Here is a 24,360-nt window from a genome sequence, read left to right on the forward strand (position 1 = left end):
GCAGGGCCTCGAGATCTTCTTCCTCACGTCACGCGCGCTAGCAGCAGTGGATTTTACCTGACGCTCGGAAATTAAACGACGCGAAGGAGCATATATGTGCATGAACGGGACGCGGACGACGCAGGATGGTTCGGGAAACCAGACACCTCTGGGTGGGGAATTTACCCGAACATGTTCGCGAGGAGAAGATTGTGGAGCATTTTAAACGGTGAGTTACACAAGAAGCGACGCGGCCTGGCGCGGACGCAAACCGCCTCAGCGCGCGATGGCGGAAAAACAGCGACGAAGCGCCGACGAGAGCCGTTTAAAACACCGGAACGAGCCGCAGACGCGATCCAGAAGTCGAAAACAACGCGAACCCGTCTCCGATCAGCTCGAGAACGCGATCGAGTTTAGCAGTTAGCGTTAGCTTGGCTGCTTCACTGCTGACTAGCTTAATGTGTGGAATGTGTGCTGCTCTTCACAGAAAACTGTCCCTGTGTAGTTCACGCCTCAGGAAAAGGCGCATAAACCGCGCTTTCAGTCGGAAAACAGCGAGTGTTTGTGTTTGTCTTAGCGGTTAGCTCGCTGCTAGCGCGGAGCCGGTTCAGCAGCAGGAACCGATTCCTTGCGAAGAAACAAACTCATGCGTGTGACACAGTTCTGCTGTTTCTCTGAAGTTCAACTCAGTCCTGGGCTCGCGTTTCAGTTGAGTGAACTGAATTCGAGTGCTGTGGGGCCGTTGTGAAATCGCTTTGAGAATGTAGTGTGAACGGGCTGCGGAGCGCGTCGAATCGCGTTGCTGAAAGATCAGAGTGATGGTTTGTTTACACGTACAGCAATATTCCGATGTTAACGCGATTAAAACGATATTTTGGATTACTATAGTCATACTTGAAGTAAACACAATTGAATTAAGACTATTTTAGTCACATTATCATAGTGCAGTACAGACATGTACACATCTTAATCACATTATTAAAGTTGTGCAGAACTTTTCTGATACACACGGTAGTGGTCAACCTTTAATAGCAAACAAACAAGCAATGTTGTTTTCTTTTTGCACGTATAGCATGACAAATAGTTAACTGCACTTGCTGTCGTAAAATTGAACATGAAACACCTAAAACTGTACATGACACAATAACGAATACAAACAATATGTTGATGGGGACGTAATTATGTGTGCCGTTAATAGATCTATGCACTATAAACATCGAGAACATTAAAGAATGATTCTAAAAGCAACTTGTGTCCATTTCTTAATCATAATATTAGGGCCTTCGGCACTGCGGGAACCTCTTCATAGTTGCTGAACTAATTGAGGAACTACCCACTTTTTGTTGTTTTCACACCACTGGAACTGAGGATGACTTTAGTACTGGACTGCCTTGTTTGAGAAACAAATCCTTTTAAGTGGTACTGGGAAACAGTTAGTGCAAAATTGACGGGCGATATATCGCATGTGATTGTCATGAATTTCGTCAGTAAAGCCGGTTTCCCTGATAAGCAGTAAATCGCCATCACCTGCTTTCTTATAGAGTGGCATTTAATAGACCGAGTCGTAGATCACTGACAAGCTACGCAATATCACGTTCAACATCGAAGGTGATTCATCTGCGATAATGAACGTGATATTGCCTAGCTTGTCAGTGATCTACGGATTTTTTGTGAACTACGGCTCTGTGTAGTAAAGGCCAACCAGTGTTGCAAAGTCTGCGGTTTTCATGTCTGCGGGTCGCAGCGACCCCAATACAAATAACGTGATGTATAGCCCCTAAAATGCAAATTTTACAGAGGCAACCCCATCAAAAAATGTGTATTTTATCGCCTTGAACGAAACGTGATTGGGCTAGTTTTGAGAAGTAATTGGGCAGGATTTGTTGTGAAAACCTGGCAACCTTGATCTGAACGCACGTGCTGAAGATATACAACTAATCACAGGAGCGTCTTTACTGACGAGATGCACATGAAAATCGCATTTGATGTTTTGCACAGCTGTAATATAACTGCTGTTTTATCGATTCAACATGATTTATAAACACAACTACGGCAATATATGGTTTATCTGAATTCTTATTATAGTTTTCATTATAATAAAGTATATAATATTTTATTTTATTTTTTTTGCTTAGCTTGTCAGTGAACTACGGCTTTGAGTAGTGAACACTGTTCCATCTGAAAGCACTTGATGGAGATTTACTACTGATCACAGAACTGCTCTTGACAAGATTCGCTCGAGATTCACATTCGATTAATCGCGCAGCCCTATGGTGACCTATAATGTGGCTGACAATCACATGACCTTTAAAGTGCCTGGTTTCTTCTTTTTCTCCGCAGGTATGGCCGGGTGGAGAGTGTCAAGGTCCTGCGCAAGCGTGGCACCGAGGGCGGTGTAGCAGCCTTTGTGGATTTCGTTGACATCAAAAGCGCCCAGAAAGCGCACAATGCAGTCAACAAAATGGGGGACAGGGACCTCCGCACAGATTACAATGAGCCGGGTTCAGTGCCCAGCGCGGTGCGGGGCCTGGAGGACCCCACGCCCTCCAGCAGTCACGGAAGGGAGGTTGCGGGGTTCTCGAGGAGCGCCGTGGGGCCGGTGTACGTGCCCCCGGTGTCTCTCCACACCAGAGAGGGGCGCTATGAACGCAGACTAGACGGGTAAGTGGACACGGGCTCCCTCTGCACTACAGGGGCTCTGTGGTGTCAGATACAGGGGTTGAGGTTGGGTTAAACACAATAGACCAGATTCTAGGGATCCCTCTCCGTTCTGAGGCCTGACTTCCTGCACACGGAATTATTAATCCTTGTCTATCATGTATGAATGAGTGGATTAGTTTGGTGTGGGATTACTGTGTGAGCCATAGTTGGATATTACCCACGTGGAGAATATCCCGGTCGGTTTGGATATTACGATGGCTGGCGGAGATGTAACGGGTGAGTTTGGATATTAGGCGTTCGCAGAATCTCGGATCTTACCCGCCGCCTTGGAACAGTGCTCTTTGGAAGTACGTGCCTATTGACGGATTAAACGCAAGGTTTATAACCGGAACGTAGTTCGTGTTGTCGTGAAGCTTTTTGTCCCTTCTCATTTGCCTTGCACGACTATCCCATCTCCCATTTGGTCATTGTGCTAACTGTGTGTCATGCCGTGGATGTGTATCAGTGCCGTGGATTCAGGAGTGAAGTCGCTCTCCGCTGGAGTAAGTGTGTCAGGGCTCATCATCTCCATCCTTGTCACCGCACATCATTCTTAGAGAACGCATGTCACCTGCGCTTGGATACCTTTATGAAGACATGAAGACCAGAAGACTTCATGGAAAGGTTCTCACGGATCTAACCTCATGTTGGATGTATAGGTGTAGATCAAGGCTTTTTCTGGATTACCTGATCTCCGGTGGATGTACGGTAGAAGTCCTTCTGGGAAGCATAATGTGCTGGAGTTATGTTTTTTTTTTTTTTTTTTGTCCCACAGAGCTGTGTTTTTGTCATTCGGATTATTCCACCAGTGGATAGATTTGTTTTATTCATTTTGGAACATCCTTTTTCTAGACTCTTTTTCTGAAGTCTCCTGTAGTACCTGGAGATGGAGGGCCAGACGCTGACGCGACTCTGTTTGGACGAAGAACCATTTTGCTTAGTGGGACCGTATCGTCGTTTTTTTTCCCTTACGCCATCTGTGTTTTTGGCTCACACAAAATTCCTCCTATATTGTATTGGGAATATTTAGTGTCGGTTACTGCTCTGAAAAGGTTGGTATTTCCCTGCCTTATGCCTCTCTGTGCTTTCTCTCTCTAACCTAGACATGCACCCTGTGTCTTAACCCCTGTTCTTTACTAACCCTAGAGCCTTGTGCTTCTATTAACCCCTCTGTTCCTCGTCCGAGTGTTTCCACTCTTCTGTCTGATTTCCCCTCCAGTGTTCAGAGCCAGATAGCCAGCATGGTTCATTTGACCGGAGTTAAATGTTCAGCGAATCACTGCATGATTCGTTCAGAAGCGTGTTAGAGCCTCAGCATAGTTCAGTCCACCAGACGTGTGCTTGTGATTTCGCTCGTTAAATTGTGGCTCCGCAACCCAGCCCACTAGGTTTTGGACGACGAGGTGTACTTGAGTTCCTGTGTTTGCCATGGATCTGTTCTGATTCTAAGACTGTGTGTGTGTGTGTGTGTTCCCTTTTCTGTTGTGTTTCTTTCTGTCTCTCTCACAGCAGCGGCTCGGACAGTCGGGAGCGAGCGTATGATCACAGTCCGTATGGACACCACGAGCGCAGCGGCTCCTTCGAGCGGCCGCGGCACTACAACACGGAGTATTACCGGGACCGTGCGATGTTCCCCTCCGGGGTGAGCTCCAGCCCAGCCGCCAGCACCATCAGCAGTGGCTTCGACGCACCGGAGTCACACTTTGAGTCTCGGATTCGTGACTCTTTCACCATCTCCAGCTCGGCTCGGCGTGACCCGTACCGTGATGACCGGGGCCGTCGCACAGACCGGACATACCACCATCGGCGGAGCCGGTCCTCACACTCTTCACAGTCACGGCATCCGTCGCCCCAGAGGAGCGTGGGACAGACCCCTAAAGCTGCCCACTCGCCCAAAAGAGTGCCTGTGTCCCCTGGGCGGGGCCCGCGGTCACACTCGCGCAGTCCGTCTTCCAGCTCTGATTCGGTTAGCAGCACCAGCAGCACCGGCAGCGGCAGGTATCCTACAGTCATTTCTAAACTAATAATGTTTTTGGTTATCCCAAGTTTAAGAAGTAGCCTACATTTCCATTATGTACTAAAAGTGCTGTATTTTTGCGTATTTTATTTTGTATTATTTAAAAATGTATTTAGTTATCACTTGTAGTACACTAGATCTTTCACACACTAGTACACTCAAGTGTACTACATGTGGTGACTAATGCTGCGTTTCCAACGAAATTACACGGAACATTTGTATCAAGAACTTTTTTTCCCCCCAGACCTGTTTCCACCGCAGTCTAAAGTACCGCGAAGATTAGGCAAATGTCTGATGACGTAGGTCTGTGCACATTTCTCAATACAAAGTACGCTGATTTTTTGTTTTGATTTTGTGCATTCGACTCGGGAGTGTGATGTCCGTGATGATCTGAATCCGGTAATTCTGCAAACAGCGGCGTACTTGATAACTTCAGTCAGCTGACCTTGGCGACTACAATTTTACTCTCTGAATATTTACAATAAAATGAAATAAGATATCAAATACGACTGCTTCCTTTCGTTTTTATTTAAACATAATAGTTGCAGAAATGTACTTAGTTCAGGGAAATGTGCATATATACAGCCATTACAGTGTAACAAAATATATAAATTAGCATTTTTTATTTCACTTTAACATATAGATAAATTGAATACACATTGAATACAAAGTCCCTAGTTCCTGGGTAAAGTTCCTGCGGTGGAAACGTGGCATAAGAGTATTTTTAAATCCAGAGATAGTATGTTACAAGCACACTTTTGGTTATATTCATGGTTTGCTCCAAATAGCACACTCTTTTGATCTTATGTTTTTCTTAAGAAGTACTTAAGAATCTTATTTGGAATGTTAAGTACAAAATTTGTATTCTAAAAAAGAACAATTTAAGTACATTATGGAAGTCTACTTTTTTTCTTTTCTTTTTTAAACCTGGTAAAATCTGTTTTGAATTTTTTTGGATCATGTTAAAATTGTAAAAATTACCAAGGGATATTTAATCAGCTGAATAATATTATGTAAAAAATATAGTTTTATATTCTGTAGACTACATTTGTTACTCTCATTTTACACTACATCTCTGTGTACAGCACATATATACAGATAATTCAATCAATCAATCAATCACCTTTATTTATATAGTGCTTTAAACAAAATACATGGCGTCAAAGCACTGAACAACATTCATTTGGAAAACAGTGTGTCAATAATGCAGAATGATAGTTAAAGGCAGTTCATCATTGAATTCAGTGATGTCATCTCTGTTCAGTTAAATAGTGTCTGTGCATTTATTTGCAATCAAGTCACGCTGTAGAATTAAAATTGTGTTACTCTCAGACCCTTGGTGCATACAGATAACACTAGCATTAGAGCATAAAAATACAGTTAAAATACACCATACAAATAAGGGCATGTAAAAAAATAAATAAAGTTAAATAAAGCAGCACATGGCAGATAGTGAAAACCAGTGAAGTAAAGAAACAGGGCAGATAAAATGGCCGTAGTGCAAAAGAGCTTTTTAAGTCTGATTAAAGTGACAAAAAGCTCAGAGTGCAGTTCTTTATTTAAACTGACTGAGGAGGTAGTTGAATGAGGAAAAAAAAAAAAGCAGACCAATGCTGCACAAAGTGACTGGAGCGGGTCACAGTTGTTAGTGGGAGGGTGGAGTGAAAGAACCTGGGGATGTGTGTGTGTGTGTGGGGGGGGGGGGATCAATGGTGACTGGGGCAAAAGAGGGTGGGGCAAGTTCGGGAGTGAGTTCAGCTTCCTGACAGCCTGGAGGATGAAGCTGTCCTTCAGTCTGCTGGTCCTTGCCTGGAGACTCCGCAGTCTCCCTGATGGTAGCAGACTGAAGAAGCTGTGTGATGGGTGGGTGGGATCACCTGTGATGCAGAGGGCTTTGCGGGTGAGACGTGTTTCATAGATGTCCTGGAGGGAGGGGAGAGAGACACCAATGATCTTCTCCGCTGCTCTCACTATGTGTTGCAGAGTCTTTTGGCAGGACGCGTTGCAGGCACCATACCACACAGTGATGCAGCCCGTCAGGATGCTCTCGATGGTGCCTCTGTAGAAGGTGTACATGATGGGGGCCGGGGCTCTGGCTCTCCTCAGTTTGCGGAGGAAGTAGAGACGCTGTTGTGATTTCAGCTTAAAGAATAGGTTGGAGTTATGTGACTGTGTGCAGTCGTGGGTCAGCAGAGTGAAGAGGAGGGGGCTCAGCACACATCCTTGGGGGGCCCCAGTGTTCAGTGTGATGGTGCTGGATGTGTTGTTGCCGACCCGTACTGCCTGAGGTCTTCCAGTCAGAAAGTCCAACAGCCGGTTGCACAGCGAAGTGTTGAGGCAGACTTGATGTGGTGCATGACTAGCCGTTCAAAGCACTTCATGAGGATGGGGGTAAGTGCAACAGGACGGTAGTCATTGAAGCAGGATGGAGATGGCTTTTTCGGGACTGGGATGATGGTGGTAGTTTTAAAGCATGTAGGATCAACAGCTTGACTCAGTGATATGTTGAAGATGTCTGTGAAGACATCAGTGAGTTCTGCTGCACAGACTTTCAGTACACGCACAGGGATGTTGTCAGGACCCGGAGCTTTCCGAGCATTGATCCTGATGAAGGATCTCCTCACGCTGTCTGGGGTCAGCGTCATCACCTGGTCGCCGGGAGGAGGTGGAGTCTTCTGTGCAGTGGTGCTGTTTTGTTGCTCAAAGTGAGCGAAGAAGGTGATTAGCTCTGTCAGCAGGGACATTGTGCCGTCATAGGCCTGGAGGGGCTCTCGACTGCTGTCTTTTAGCCTTGTAAGCTCCTCTCTTGGTGGTGTAAACAAAGTCCAGAGTCTTGTTACCGCATGTTGCAAAGTCAATGTGGTGTTGTATTTTCTTTTTTTTTTTACGCTAAAGTCTGCATGGTTGAAATCCTCAACTATGATGAGAAAAGCATTAGGGGGGGCTTTCTGCTCCTCACCGATGTGCTGGTACAGTTCATTTAAGCCGTGTTTCATCTACAGGAACTAGAGACATTGTACTCGGTGTGTTTCCACCGCAGGAACCAGGAACTAAATAAAGTTCCGGGTAAAAAAATGCCCCTCAGAAAGTCCCTGCTGGCGAGGTAGTACTTTTTCAAAGTTCCGGAACTTTTGGGGGCGAGACTTGAGCGCTAAACATGCTGATTGGTTGAGTTCACGCAGCATTGTGATTTCAACCACCATTTATTCGGATCATTTTCAAAATATTACTGTTATTGTGTCATGAAAATTATTTTTTAAAGTATTTCAGGTGAGAATGTAGTTGTTTAAAACTCAAATCTGTGGTTTATTTATAATGTGTTTCTCTGATCTCGGAGACGGTGAGCTCCACATGATCAGCGAGAGCGCAGTCCTCATGTATCCGCCGAGAGCAGCCTCACCTCGGCTAGACCTGATGTGTGCCGCTGGCTCTTTAGTGGTTAAACATAAATTATAATTATATTTGGGTAAATCTAACAGGTAATCTTTGGTCTGTATTCATGTTAAATGTTAAAATGAATATAAAAAGTCCATTAGAAATAATTTTTTGTTTCACTAATGGCTTTATATATACACGTATCCCCGAATTAAGTACATTTCTGCAGCTGTTATCATGTTTATGAAAATGAAAGGAGATAGTGGTATTAGATATCCTATTTCGTTTTATTGTAAATATACAGAGTGTAAAATTGCAGTAGCCAAGGTGAGCTGACTGAAGTTATCAAGTACGCTGCTGTTTGCAGAATTACAGTATTGGCATCGTCACGGACATCACACTCCCGAGTCGAATGCACAAAGTCTGAACTACCGAAGATACAAGTCCAAAATGTGTGTACTTTGTATTGAGAAATGCTTGCAAACCGACATCACCAGAATATTTGCCTAATCTTCCTGGTATGGCTGAATATATCCTCTTGGATAGAACAGCCGACACTTAATCGTAAACTCCACCGGGGTGAGCAGTGTTTGCAGACCACAACAGCATCAAGACACCACGCGTCATTGACGTATACACAAAGTGAAGCGGAGTGGCCATTACATCTCGTACAGCTTGCGTTTCTAATAATTCAGCGGCCCAGAGTCAATTATTACACTTATACTATGGTTTCCACACCACAAGACATCAATCAGAAGAGATATTTAAAGGGATTCGTCTGGTTTTTGTACTTAAATCGCTATTTTGAGTAGGATTATTTCTTCCGCATCTCATCCAACGTCTCTTTTGCTAGTTCCAAGATGTCATTTTAAAGCCTTTGTGTGTCTCTCAACAGTGTTCTGCAGCGTCTCTGAACAGCAATCTTATTCCTCCGCTAGTGAGAAATGTCATGTGTAGCCTTTAAGTTGCTACACTATACAGGCTAACTGATAAAATCATCAGGGCGGCTCTGACAACAGCTTTTTGTGCAAACTGTGTGACCGTTATTACAGTTAACTGTGTGAAGTGATCTGGAACTGTAATGTGGTGAAAAGAGCTGCCTGGAACTACGTCCGCCGTGCGTTTCCCTGAATATAATTGCACACCTCAGAACATTCACCATCCAATCAGATTCAAGCATTCAGCGTGTATTTTACCCCCACAACAATACCAACATGTTCACCTTCTCTGGTTTAAGAAGTGGTCTTTTACTTTACTTCAGCTTGAACCATCCATCGTTTCCTCAGTATTTGTCACCTGCTGACTCGGTGAGAAAAAACCAGGATCTACACTCAAAGCATCACACAGTTCAGACAAGGAGCGTGGTTTCGTTATGCTTTCACTTCTAAACAGAACTGGCAGCACCAGTGCGACCGCACATAAAATTCAATTGCACCGGCAGAAAAAAACGGTTGTTAAATGCGATCAGTTTGTAATCATACCCGTACATTAAAAAAACAGATTTTCTTATATAATTAGTAATATTTTTTTAATTTAATAAATGTTGTGTTGAGCTTGATGAATAAAGTCAACACTTCAGTAAGTGTAAATCTCAATGAAAAGCACACATTTGTTCTAAAAGGCATTGGGTTTGTTTATGCCAGGCTGTGTTGCTCACTGATAGTAGGGTTAGGGATTGCTGCAGTGGTCGGTCTGAACAGGTTCTTGTCTTGTTTTCTTTCAGCAGTGATTCGAACAGCAGCTCTAGTGAAGGATCGCGAGCGCGCTCAGTGCAGTCCACAGCCACACACGCTCCTCCGGCTCCTCCTGTTCTCACACTGGACTCAGACGAACCACGGAGGAGCTTCGGCATCAGAGTCCAGAACCTCCCGACACGATCCACAGGTGACCACTTACTGCTCGCATCAGCCGTGTTTCAGTCTCCTTTAACCCTTATACAGTGTTGGGGATGATTTTGTCCGCTAGGGGGTAATGTTGAGTCTTATTTTGGCCACAACTTTCAGCTAATGGAATGATTTTTGGGGACAAATCTTATTTTGACACACATTTTGGGAAAATGCTTTGAAAAATTTCAAAAACTCAACGGTACACTGTGGGCAAATTCACTACGCTTTCGTTATGTTCGTGGATTAAAACATCCACTTAATTAAACTGCTGTAAAAATGTATCAGATAAATATTTTGCATAAATCTATTAATCAACCTCTTTATCAAAACTACTAAATGTTTAAAAAAAAATCTAAGATTTTAACTCTTTAATTACCAAGTTCATAAATGATGTCACTGATTTGAAAAAAAAAAAACTCACAAAATGAGGTTTTCAATATAAAAAGTGATTGTCAACTGGATTTTTTTTAACCTTCTATAACAGTATTGGGCATGTCAAAGATTAGTAACAACACTGGCCTTGATGCATTGTTAGTTTTTGTGCAGCATTAGATTTAAATTTTTTCTCCCTCATGTATTGTTGGTGGCTGTTTTGGCCCCATTGACTTCCATTATAATGACATTTTTTAATTTCAAAGTCATGACACCATATAATCATGCATTCTTGATTGGTTGTGGTTTTCCCTTTTGGGAAGAGGTAAAATTTGTTAATTTTACAGTTTATCAATAGGTGGGACCATTAACCCTTTAGATAGGCCTGTGCAAAAAATGGCTCAATGATTTAGTCTCTTCATGTACAGATTTTTTGAAAAATGTGGTTTAGCGAACCCTGCAGTGGGGGACAGCGTCAGGAGACGCGCGGTGAGTGAGTGGGTTAAGCACAAATAACGAACAGCTGTTTCTTGTTGGACCGTAGCTCTCGGCCGAACTTCCAGGTCCATCCATCTCCGGAACCTCTAGCGGTCTTCCTGCTGGGTTTGGAGGACGGCCTGAAAGCGCCTCTCCTGATCGTGACGTAACTCCAGCAGGGCCTGGTGTTGATCATGTTGCATGACCGTGAGGGGTGTAATCAGCTCCGCTAATGGTGCAGCGGAGGGCACAGGCACGGTGGCGGTATCCATCTTCCTTCCCGGGCTTCGGCAGCAGTGTTACAATGTTCGTTGTGTAGAAGGGAAGACGGCAGGGTCTGCTGTGACTACTGACTGCTTATTTATAAATTCCCAAACAAAAAGTGGGCAAAACATGCACCAACAAGAGACAGCTGTTCGTTATTTGTGCTTAACCCACTCACTCACCGCGCGTCTCCTGACGCTGTCCCCCGCTGCAGGGTTCACTAAACCACGCCCCCCTTGCCAAACATGTATTTGTGCATGTGTGATCCTGGAGCACAAAACCTTACGGGGGTCTTAAGGGTCAATTATTCTAAATCGAGATGTATGCCTCATCTGAAGCTGAATAAATCCTCTCTTCATTGATGTCTGGTTTGTTAGGAGGACAATATTTGAAAACCTGGAATCTGAGGGTGCAAAGTTAGCCAAATTAAGTTCTTACATGTTACTAATAAAAAAAAATTGTTTTAATATATTTACAGTTGGAAATTTACAAAATATCTTCATGGAACATGATCTTTACTTAATATCGAATTATTTTTATTATTAGTTAGTATTACAGTCATTGTTGGTCATACAGATAAGAGTAATATATCTTTCAAATCTGTAAAAAAACTCTACGCTTATTTGCATGCACTCACAATAAAAGCATGAAGAAAATGGTGCTTTTGCAAAATAATGAAAGCAATTAGCATGCACTTTCTGCCTTCTCGGTCTCCGTGAACTTGAGTGCATTATTGAGTGCATTATAATTATATTTGCCTTACAGATAGGGAAAAATCAATCTATAGAGAGCAAAATGGCTGATTCAAAAGAATCAAGTCAACTGTAAAACAAATGTGGTCAGATAACATAATCCGTATGAAACATGCATCCAGGTGCATCCTACTGCACGACGAGTCCGTGTTGCTGACTTCATATCTTAAAACCAAAGCTTAAAGCACTAGTTTATCAATGAAATGTTAATGCAGCCTCCTTACTGTTTTCCCATGACACATTCATGATCATTATTTCTGCCGGTGGCAAGCTTTATGAGTCAACTGTTTCAAATGGACTCATTTGCACACATTTGGTCAAATATATGTGTGTAACTTATTACAAAGTTGTTCTATACAGTACCTTCTCCTACTGCAGGAAATGTAATTTTTCTCTGTGGTGTTTAGCGCAAGTTAATCAGGAAGTGACTCTTTTGATCTTTTCAACTCACTGGATGGAAACAGTGCTTTATTCACACATGTTGTATACTTTATTCCAAGTACTCACAAGTTTAATTCATAACCTAGGATTGAAACATAACAAATTATGACAGAACTTTCCTTTTGGGGCTTAACTCCCCCTTTAAGGCCACCAAACAACCTGCGTGTCAAACTTTCCCGTTTTCCAAATGTCTGTACCCAAGGAGACTCTGACTCATTTGAACTTGAAGAGAACAGGTTTGTCTACGTTTCCACCAATTTCTATGAGGCTGGCCATTATAATTCTTCAGATATCAATTCGTGAACCTGCTTCCCAAGAACTTAGATTTAGATCTAACCTGTTGGGGCTGAACGAACACTTTATTTTAATCAGGGATACTGACATTTTGTTTTTCATCTCCAAACAAATGTGATTGGATTTCTGACAAGTCAAAGTCCTTTCATGATCTTAATGTGAAGTATTAACAGGGCTCCAGACTAACTTTTTTCACTAGGAGCACAGTGGCCCTCAACTGAAAATTTTAAGGGCACAACCAGAAAAATTTAGGGGCGCAGGCCGTAAATCAACATGCTAACCAAATCTACTAATTTCCACTGTATTACTAATAAATACTTTAATAATAGATGCAGAAATTACAATGTGCTGTTTCAAATTGAGTGTCACATTTTATTCTGCATTTTTTTTTTTTTTTTGAAGATGCAACAACAAGGTAGACTGACCGCACCATTGCTGTCATGACAGTACAGATAGTAAACAAAATACCATACATTCAGAATAAACAAAAGTGCTTAGTAACAAAGTGCTTAGTAACCTTTCGGTCATTTCACAGTTATAAACGATACTTAAATGTATGTAAACATTAGGGGCACTGGCCCTTAAGTTTTAAGCCATTCTTCCTTTGAAGGTCGAGCTGGCTTTTGTATTTGGTGAAGGGCAGTTCCTCTTTAGCAACGAAGTAGGCCGTGTTAAATTTCAACATAATCTCTGCCTCATCTGCGCTCTGATTTACAGTCATTTGTCTTCTGAAAGCAACCGGCAGTGGCGATGTCACGACCTACTCGATGCTTTAGGCTGAGATTGTGTTTAAGTAGTGTATTGTGTTTAAACTTCGAAGTGCCTGTACTATCGGCAAACTTTGTGTTCCCCACAGTTCTGGGATAACTGGTGTAGTATTCACAGTTCATATTGTTCCACTACTTACAGTACCTCAGCCACTTGAATTATTTCAACCAGTCATCTCGAAAATGGTGAGTGCGGGCTTTTTTCGCCACACCAACCTCTGACTCTGCATTATCATCCGACGGTGACACTGTAGACTCTGGCACTGGTACACTAGCCGCAGGTCAGAAGAACAAATCAATAGTTCGCTTGCTCATAGCTCAAACGCACACACAAATTAGGTTGTGATGATATTTGTCTCCGTTTCCTTCCCACAGATGTTTACGCGCCCTCTATTATCTCTAGGCCCCTCCCCCTCCACACATTTTAGCCACTTACAGTGGCCATTCCCTATTCTTCTCACACTCATTGGCCGCCTCACAGACAGGCATCACTCAATGAGACGCGAGTGTGTGCTCGCGTCTCATGAGTATGTGTGTGTGTGTGTGTGTTTGTGTGCGTGTGCGCTCGCGTCTCATTGATTATTTCATTGCTCATTTCATTGATCATTGACGTGCCACTTCCACGTTTAATGTATAAAAAATACGGAGGTTGGGGGAGGCAAATTTACTATTCACACATGCGTGACTGGATGTAAAATTCAGTCGCACACTCTCAAATTTTGGTCGCAGTCTGGAGCCCTGATTAATAATTTAGTGCAGATGTTTGTAAGAGAGTGTAGGCCGTCCATCTCTGAACGCTGAAGCGTCTGTGCTTTGCTCTCCTCAGATACCAGTTTGAAAGACGGGCTCTTTCACGAGTTTAAGAAGTACGGTAAAGTGACGTCGGTGCAGATCCACGGCGAGCTGGAGGAGCGCTACGGCCTGGTGTTCTTCAGACAGCAGGAGGACCAGGAAAAGGCCCTCGGCGTGTCCAAGGGGAAGCTGTTCTTCGGGATGCTGATCGAGGTCACGGCCTGGAACGGCCCCGGTGGGTCTCCGTCTGTCACTCTCTAGCGCTAGCTGTGTGTCGATGCTAAATCCTGATGTGTTTGCCTCCAACAGAGACGGAGAGCGAGAACGAGTTTCGTCCCCTGGACGGACGCATCGATGAGTTTCACCCGAAGGCCACTCGTACGCTGTTCATCGGAAACCTGGAGAAGACGGCCAACTATCAGCAGCTGCTCGACGTCTTCCAGCGCTTCGGGGAGATAGTGGTGAGTTAGCGTGTGTTTGTCCTGATGTGTGCTAGTGTCTCGGAGAAGACATTTCTGGACTGAAAATCTCAGTTTTAACCTTCATCATGCATTTGGGTTCATTTACACCCAGAACAGATATTTTAACATTTGTAAAATGCATAGCTTTTAGTAATTTAGTAAAGATTTTTTACTTTTTATTTTTTTTTTAAAGAGAGAGCAAGAGATTAATCTTTGTAAGAGTAATTTATGATGTTATATTAGTCTAAAACTATTTTTGTAAAATAGTTATCCTTTTCCCCGTATCTCACACACTTATGGGAATAAATTCTGTTGATGAACATGAAAATGTACATCTATTAATGAACCATTGCAGAATAAAAAATGCTGTTTTTTCATCTGAAACTTAGTTTATGCAAAGATTTTTATATATAATATATATTATTTGTTTTTGTTTTGTTATCTTGATGTTCTGTTAGAGATGACTGTAGGTTTATAAATTTGGTATGTTTATGAGCCATCTTGAATTATAAAGTCAAATGATGTGAAAAATGAAATGAAAACACTCCTATTTTTAAACCACACCAATGTATTATGGGCATTAATTAATCCATTATTTATACACAGGGCTACACACATTTTTAGATTTAGTCTTTTAGTTCGTTCAAACTGAATTTTGCAGTTGTATTACATATGCAATATTTGTCAACTGGAGCTCCTAAGGGATAATTCATCCAAAAATGTAAATTTGCAGGTAAAGGGGTCATCATATGTGATTTCAAGCAGTTTCTGTTTGCAGTGTTACAAGCTGCAGTCCATGGCTTAATGATTGATTTGTTGTTGCTACCCTAATTTTAAATTTTTTTTTTTCTTCTCAATGTAAATTTTTCTCTGTTGTAGTTTCTGTAACATTTTAACTCAAAAAAAAAAAAAAAAGCCATAAAACCAGTACTAACAATTCGGTGTACGAGGGAATTATTTTCTTTGAGTGGAAGTGAATTTGTTTCTGTATCTTCTAAAGCAAGTGTTTGTATTGATGGTTTTCAGGATATTGATATCAAGAGGGTGAATGGTGTTCCTCAGTACGCATTTGTCCAGTACTCCGATATTGCGAGTGTTTGTAAAGCCATTAAGAAAATGGATGGAGAGTATCTCGGCGCCAACAGACTGAAGGTATTTACTGCGTTTCTCATAAAACATGTTTGTATAATGTGCACATGACCGTGGTATTGTATGTTAGTGAAATCAGACTGGATGTGTGTGATGTGTGTTCCAGCTTGGCTTTGGGAAGAGTATGCCAACAGCGTGTGTGTGGTTAGACGGCCTGACCTCGACCATCACAGAACAGTACCTGACTCGACACTTCTGTCGATACGGGCCGGTGGTCAAGGTAAAGATCTGGGAAATCATAGATTTTACTGCTGTTGCATTATTATACTAACTTCTGACCACTTTTACAGGTTGTGTTTGATAGGTTAAAAGGAATGGCTCTTATTCTGTACAACAACACTGATTTTGCCCAAGCAGCTGTTAGAGAAACCAAAGGATGGAAGATAGGAGGGAACAAAATTAAGGTATGTGTGTACTGTTTGTTTATTTATTTATATATATATATATATATATGTATACATACACACACACTCATATTTTTATTGATATTTCTTGCTGAAGCTACGTTTTATAATGTCTGTTATTGCTTTACACAACAATGACTTATCTCTCTTTTGGGAGAAATTTCTCAGCCAAATTTGATGTGTGATTGTCATATGACGTGTTTGTTTCCTCTGTCCAGGTTGATTTTGCCAGTCAGGAGAGTCAGATGGCTTTCTATCGATCTATGCAGGCATCAGGACAGGACATCCGTGATTTTTATGAAATTCCTTCAGATCGGAGGTGAGCACTGGCCTTTAGTGGGGAAACAAACAGATTTATTTAGAATATTTTTGCCTATGGTTTGCTTATCTTTAAGCAGTTGATTATATTGTATGTTAAATCTTGACAATCTTGTTTCCTCTTGTCAGGGATGAACGGAGAACTCCTTATGACTTTACCACGGAGCGGGCGTATTATGAGAACGTAAGGACTCCTGGCATTTACGCTGAAGACCCCCGTCGAGATTACCCTGCTCGCAGTCGTGAACGCTATGCAGAGTTAGATCATTATCAAGGAGAACACTACGATCCACGTTATCACGAGGACCCACGGGAATACAGAGACTATCGAGACCCTTTTGAGGACATCAGGAAGTACAGCTATATCCAGCGGGAACGGGAGCGCGAGCGCTTTGAGGCGGAGCGAGGCCGATGGAGCCCGTCTCATCAGCGGCGTCCCCTGACTCCCTCTGCTTCACCCTCACCATCAGACCGTGTGTCACGAGACGCTGAACGACGTGTGTACAGGCACTCCTCAGAAAGATCTGGAAGCTGCAGCTCGCTGTCTCCAACCCCGGCTCAGTTTGAGAAGTCTGAGAAATCACCAGTAGATTACAAATCAGAAGGACTGGAGAGAGAAATGGAGCAAGTCGAGGCAGAGCGCGTTAGTGGAGCAGAGAACAAGAAGCGCAGCAGACGCAAGGAGAAGGCCGACAGAGAGAAGGGAGAGAAGGCAAAGCAAAGGAGAGGCAAAGTGCAGTCTCCTGGTGTACCTCTTTCTGAAGCGGATAGAGAGGCGATTCTGGATTTGGGATCTGGCAAGGTTAAGGTTTCAGACGTGGAGAGTCAAGAACGACAGAAGCATAAAGAGGACAAAGAGCCTTCCCCTACTGACCACGTAACTCGCATTGAGCCTCAAAAGGGAGAGCGGCTCGATCAGTGTAAAAGCGAGTCACTAGACAGGGACGGCAAAGGAAAGGCTACGAAACATTTAAAATCTGACTCTGGTAGTGATGGCAAAGACTCCATTGTAGATTCTGTCAAACTTGAAGCGAGAAAGAGGCGGTTCGGTGATCCTGGGGGGAAAGCAATACGACAGAAACGAGGGCGTCTGGAGGAGGATCCAGGCTCTGGGAATAGCCAACCTGCTGAATTTGCTCCAAGTGCAGGATTTGCAAAAGTGACAGATATAGATGTAAAGGCAGAGAAAAAGGCTGAAAAAAGAGAACACTCCAAATCCAGGATTCGTTCTCATTATAGTCAAAGGGAAGAGGTGGATGATGCTGTGAGAGGGACGTCTCATGCCTCATCAGTAAGGTCAAGTGAACTGCCTGAGGTGGATGTTTTGGACTCAAAATCTCACCCTGGGCCAAGCATGTCTAGACGACTTTCAATTGATGGAACCTCGGATAAGGATACTAAAGTAAGGGATGAACATCTAGAAAATATTGACCTTTCTCAGAGTTACCGCAAACAGATGGAGCAAAACAGAAGGCTACGACAACAGCTGCAGCCGTTGGATATACCAGGAAAGTCAGAACCTCCTCAAGGTGTAGATGCAGAAGATCTTGAGCATCGAAGCCTGGTGCATGAGGTTGGCAAGCCTCCACAGGACGTCACTGATAATTCACCTCCAAGTAAGACCAAGAAACAAGAGTCCTTTGAGATGGATATGAATGCTAAGAGAGAAAGGATTTACAGAACAGTCAGGCAAAAGACTGATGACCTTGAGTGGAACAACACAAACTCTCCAAGGTTTCAGCATGCCCCCCAACAAAGAGAGGAAGAATATGCAGACCCTCATGATCAAATGACTGTGAGAGTAGTAAAAGAACCATTGAAGCCTGAGGATAATATTCCATCAGATCAGGAGCTTGGGGGTAAACGAACGCACACCTCACAGATGTCAAAGATGAGTACATGTCTACAAGACGACCAGCAAAGATCCTGGGAGAGTCGACTAAAGCAAGACTTGTTACCAGACTTTTCAAAGAGTGCAGAGAAAAGGCGGCTCAATCGTAAGTACTTGGATTACGGACTTTGGCCTGATTTGGAACCTGGTGAAGTGCGTTCTGATTCTGAAGAAGATCGTGAAAATAAGTCTAACTCTCCTGCTCCATCAACGTCAGTATCCTTTTCTGAAAGACATCATCCAAACAGATTATCAGAGTCCAAGCTGATGACCTCTCTAGAGAGAAACAAATTCTGTTCTTTTGCTGATGATCAGACGATCACTCCAGATACTAAAGCTTTGTTAGAGCGTGCAAAGTCTTTGTCCTCGACAAGGGAAGACAACTGGTCTTTCCTCGATTACGATTCGCACTTCCCCAGTTTCAGTAGTAGAAAGGACACAGAGAAGGTGGAGTCCACTCCACGACCAACTCCCTCATGGTACATGAAGAAGAAAAAAATTAGAAGTGAGTCTGACGACAAAATTGAAGACAGGAAAGAAGATCCAAAGCCAGAAGAACAGGAGAGACGAGAGTTGTTTGCGTCACGTTTTTTACACAGTTCTATTTTTGAGCAGGATTCAAGGCGTCTTCAGCATCTAGAACGAAAGCACGAGGACCCTGAACATGGTGTTGGATATCTGTACTCTCAGCAAGGCCCAGCAGAAGGGCAGCCTGACCCAGAACCAGTTGTGCTTTTCCATAGCCGCTTTTTAGAACTAACAAGGTTGCAGCAACAGAAGAATAAAGAACAAAGCCATCACGATTCAAAGCAAGATGAAAGCATAGATGCAACCAAAGTAAGTAAAACACCAGAAGAAGAACAAGCACCACAGCAGCAAAATGCTACTGAACCTAGTATCCAACAAGCTGAGATTAAATCAGTTAGTCCTGTTCAGGTTCTTCAGACCAGTCCTATTCAAGCACCTCAAATATCACCCCCTGTTTTAGCAGTCGAAGAATCCTTGCCAACAGTGGAAGCTGAAGGTGTTTTTACTCCAATCTTCTCCAATTCTTCTATGAAGGATGAAGACAAAGAGCCTGAACAGCCCACTGACCAGCTAATGCAGCCTTTGACCGATCAACTCTCAGAAGCAAATTCTTCAGAAAGCCAAGAGTTAAAGATCCCAGCAGAGGAGATGGTATTGAAGGCTGATGACTCTGAAAGTGCTCATGACACCACTAAAGTAGTTGCAGAACAGCTCCCAAGCAATAAAACACCATCCAATAATGCACAGCCAATGGCAGACCCTCCAGTGATGTTTCCCAAATCACCAAGTCCATTCTCACATATTTCTGCAGAGCAACATGAAAAAGAACCTGAGCCACCTGAGGCACCAGAGTCTGAATTTGATAATGCAGATGATCAGAAATGTGCTGATAATTATCCAGTTGGAGAAGCTGTGTCATCCCCTCCAAAGTCAAGAAATAAAAGGGCTAAATCCTCGCCTACCACACCAGTAACTACAACTCTGCCTGCTACCCAGACAAACAAAGCACCCGCAAAAGTGAGCGCATTGACAAAGAGAAGCTCAAACGTTCATCTTCTCCAAGAGGAGAAGCATTCAAGACAACACCTGAATCAAAGTCATTAAGTAAGTCACCTGTGCACAGCATAGAAATGGAACCAGGTACAGAGCAAAATACACACTCTGGTAGGGCAAGACGTAGAAATGTGCGCTCGGTCTATGCTACACCAATTGAAGATGAAACTGGTCTGCAGACCGGAAAAGATGCTGAATCACCTCGTGGTGGACGGAAGCGTGGTTTAGATAGAGATGTAGGTTCTGAACTAGAGGCTGTTGCTGCACCATCAACATCGAAACGGGGACGCCCCCCTAAGAATCGACGCCAAGCAGAGGATGTACCAGCGTGCAAAGTTGAACGGTCAAAATCAACTGAGTCTAAGGATGGCAGTGAAACAAGTAGTGAGGGGGTTCCCAAAGTGAGTAAAGGCAAATTCTCACCCCCTACACAGAAAGGAGTCAGTCCAGGAAATGCATCAACATCTGTAATCGGAAAGAAAGGAGACAAAATGGAGAAAATACAGGAAAGTCCCAAACTCATTACTGAAGAAAATCCTCCTGTTCTTAAAAACCTTAGAATCCGTCTTGATGTGACCGAAGTAAAGGCAATGCTTCAGACTAGTGAAGAAGAACCTGGAACAGATGAGTCTCCCAAGAATAGCTCAACTGGTGTGTCCTCAAAGGATGAGGTACTAGAAGTTAAATTTGAAAATGATGCCATGGATGATGTTAATAGTGAAAGGGAGACTTTGCCTGCTGTAACAAAAGCCATTGAGCCTCATGTAGCTTCGCTGGCTCAAGAGTTGGAGCTTGAACAAGCTGTTGAGAATATTGCCAAGCTCACAGAAGATGCTCCTCCTCTTCAGTTTAAAAGTAACCTGACAAAGGCACAGCGTCCGATAGCTGAAGAACCAGAGCATGTCTCAGAAGAAGAAAAGCCTGCAAATCAGTCTAGTGAAACGGAGCTTGCTGCTGCTATAGATTCCATCACATCAGAGAACACAGAACAGAACAGACTGAACTCTGTTGTAGAAACCGATCCTGAAGTGCAGAGTCTTAGACCTGATTCAAAAGTATCTGAAACCTGTGTTAGCACAGCAGTTGTTCAGGAGGAGACCGTAACCACTCCCAGAAAAGGGTGTAAAGGCAGAGCAAAAACTTCAAAGAAGGGCAAAGGCCAAAAGGCTGCTGGAAGCAAAAAGGAACTCGTTAAAGATGTAGTTTTGGAGGCTGAAAATATTCCTGGGAAGTCATTAGAGTCGTCATCTGCAGAACTTCCTGCAGCCACAGAAAGATCACCAGCAAGTACAGCTGTTGTCATTACTTCATCTTCCAAGCAGCGTCTAAGTTTAATGGATCCTAATGCGGATATTCCAAATGAACCTGAGTCGCCTCTTAAAACTGAGATGGATATCCCAAAATCCTCTCAATCTATTAGCAGAAGCCCAACGTCATCCAAATACCAGTCCTATTCATACAAGAACACATCTCCTTCACTATCTCCAACGAGAACTTGTCTCAAGAACTTGCCCTCAAACCCAAGTAGGATTTCTGTTTCCCCAACAGAGTGTTTCAATCAGCCGAAAGAAGCTGGGGTCCTCTCTCCACCGCTGACATCTGTAGCCCCGATGGAGACCCCTACATTACCCTCAGACACCCTGCAAATAACGCCAACTCTGATAATTTGTGCAAAATCCTCACAAAGCCTAGAACTGTCCAGTCTTGGAACTCGGTGCTACATCCGGGAATATGCACACTCATCCTTTGAGGGAAAGTGACATTACATCAGATGTGATAACTAGCAAGAGTGCTCCTCAAGATAAGAGACCACTCCCTGTTTCAGCCCAACCTGTAGTGCGACAGCCTGCTTCTATACCATCCACAGAAACTAAACAGATCTTCAGTGAGAAGTCAGTGATTTCTGTTATTGCTTCCACTCCTACCTCCGTTATCAGTCGTGTTTGCAATCCCCCTGATGCAGAGGAGAAGTCAAATGCTCCGATTGGAAATCGCCTTGACAAGCAACCTCCAAAAACAGATTTACCAGCCAAGCTTGGAGGAAAGCAGTACGTACCATGGTCCAGCAGTTGGTGAGGAAGGTGGAAATGCTGGTCGCTATATAGTGGAGAGCACATCTTTGAGTACAGGTTCTAGCACAGGACTTAGAGTTCAGACATCAGAAGGTGTTGTGGTGCTGAGTCATTCTGGACAGAAAATGGAGGGACCACTGCGTATAAGTGCCAAAATCAGCCAGATCCCACCTGCCAGTGCTGTGGACATGGAGTCACAGCAGCTGGTGTCAGTGCCACAGATCAAGCAGGAACTTTACACTGCCTCCCAGCCACCATCTTCAAAATGCCCACTTCCTTCAGATCATGGACATTCAATAAAATCACAATCAAACGTCTCCATGATTAAGCAAGAATCAGCACTGGACAAGTTAGAATCCGCATATGCTCCAGTTCAAAGTGGAGTTGTTAAACTATTGCAGCAAGCTCCTGGCCCATCACAGGTCATGAGTTACCATTCAGAATACTCAATGGTGATGAAGCACCCTAAGAAGGGAGATGCACCAGAGTCTCTCAACGTGGAGAAACCTGCTTGGGTCCCAACTATTAGTCCTGCTAGAAGTCCACACCTTCCTTCAGCAGCAGGCAATCATGTTGGCTTCATAGCTGGAACACACACGACAGAACCATCACTCATTCAACCTAAGCAGGAGCCGAGATCTCCACGGAAATCTGGACACCCTCATTCTCCTTTTCCCAAAGTGTCATCTCCTATGGGCTCCTCGTCTCCGAAAGGTGTGTCTGTGGTCCTTCCCCCTGGATTAAACCCTCTGTCCCAGTATGTTTCCACCGTCCACCACTCGGAGCAGTCTGTGATCATGCCTCCACACAACCCTCACGGTAGCATTGGAAGGATGTCACCGCACCGCGTCGGTGCAATAGGACACCTCACCCAGGGGGAGGTACGAGTGAACACTCCTCCTCTCTCTATGATGAACTATGGGATTCACTCTGAGAGCCTCACTTCCTCTTGGGCCCCTGGCCAGCAGCGACCCACGTCTCCTCAGGCCATGGGGAACAGGGAGATGGTCCTCAAGGTGAACCCAGCCAATGCAAGATCACCGGCTGCTCAACTCAAACAAGACTCCATACCAGCAGAATATCGTGGAGCGCTCCACAGTGGTTTACCTCTTGATCGATTCAACAGAGACATGCGAGTGCTCATGCACCACCAGCAGAGCGATCGCCCCACTGCAGAGTTACACCAGGGGCACGTCCCCGAAAACATACCGCCCTCCTCGACTGCTCCTAGCATGGCGGCGTCTCTTTCTCCTCGGCCGCACTTGTTAGCAAAGGCAGTATCTGAGAAGGACTCCTCGAAAGCGTCTGAACTAAAGAGGGCACAGTCACCTTCCAGTAAGGAGGGAATGATGGCGATCCGTAGTGCAATGCCTCCCATGGCTTCTCCTCAAAGAGTTCAGCTGATAACAGCAGGAACTGGGACTTCCTTCCCTGAATATTCAAACATGTATACGAACCTCCGGCCTGCTCATGCACAGTTTGCTGAGAATTCTCCAATGGGGATTAACCAGTCTGCCCACAGCATCCCACCATCACAGGTAAGCTTGAGTATGCATCATTTTTAAAATATCTATTAACTTTAAGAGCTCTGCTAATAAAGCGTGTGCCTTCCATTTCAAACGAAGGGTGTTCAAGAGCCGGAGCCAAGTCAGGCCCAAGCCGAGTCTAAGGTGGAGCTGGTTGGACACCAGCCGGTGAACATGGTGCAGCTTCTGACGGTGAGTATCTGTCGTCAACAACACACTGAAGAGATTTGGAATATGGAGAAAATAAAGGGTCTCAATTAAATATGTGCAGTGTCACATGGTTAGTGCAAGTGGTCACATGACCAGAGCAGTTTACGTCCTGTTTGCACCTTGAGAAGATGATGGCTGCATCAAAGCTTCAAAACAAAAGCCTAGTAATGTGTCAACATAACTATATGACAAAGATGTGTGTAGTGTGCAGAATTAATATATGAATTCACAGACATTCAGTTTTGTTGAGTGTGGTCATAGCATGAGCAAACATCTTGATGGTCACAACAGTGACCGCTGGGATTACAGTGAACTTGGGTTTACAATATAAATCCAATTTTAATTGTTAGTGAAAACTGCACTTAAATGTTGCAATCACTAAATACTGCACTAAATTAAAAGTTTAGATGTTGCAAGTTACAATACTGGTGTTGTAATGCTTGTAGCACTAATGTAAAGATTTGATATGTTACAAAAAAACAATTAAATTTTAAACATGTTAATATAGTGTTCCTGTCAGTGTTGTGTAAGGGTTTTTTATGCACAATGACCCTCTAGAATGTGATTAAATGGTTTAAAATAGATGGGTTAAGAGAAGAGAACATTTTTTTGATGACTGTAGAAATGTTAAT

The 24,360-nt window shown here is 43.6% G+C and overlaps 1 protein-coding gene across 1 annotated transcript; it reads left to right on the top strand.

The window, feature by feature from the left end:
- LOC113039319 (msx2-interacting protein-like) lies at nucleotides 1–23,890 on the top strand. Its single transcript, XM_026197149.1, is given in 16 exon segments — nucleotides 1–208; nucleotides 2,320–2,640; nucleotides 4,189–4,677; nucleotides 9,795–9,955; nucleotides 14,151–14,351; nucleotides 14,426–14,577; nucleotides 15,604–15,729; nucleotides 15,833–15,946; nucleotides 16,017–16,130; nucleotides 16,349–16,449; nucleotides 16,578–19,855; nucleotides 19,858–21,555; nucleotides 21,558–21,614; nucleotides 21,617–21,933; nucleotides 21,935–23,530; nucleotides 23,618–23,890. Coding segments are annotated over 16 exon segments (8,970 nt in total). The 5' UTR covers nucleotides 1–125; the 3' UTR covers nucleotides 23,780–23,890.
- The last annotated feature ends 470 nt before the right edge of the window (nucleotides 23,891–24,360 follow it).

Source organism: Carassius auratus, chromosome 22, assembly GCF_003368295.1.
Source record: "Carassius auratus strain Wakin chromosome 22, ASM336829v1, whole genome shotgun sequence".
Taxonomy (NCBI): domain Eukaryota; kingdom Metazoa; phylum Chordata; class Actinopteri; order Cypriniformes; family Cyprinidae; genus Carassius; species Carassius auratus.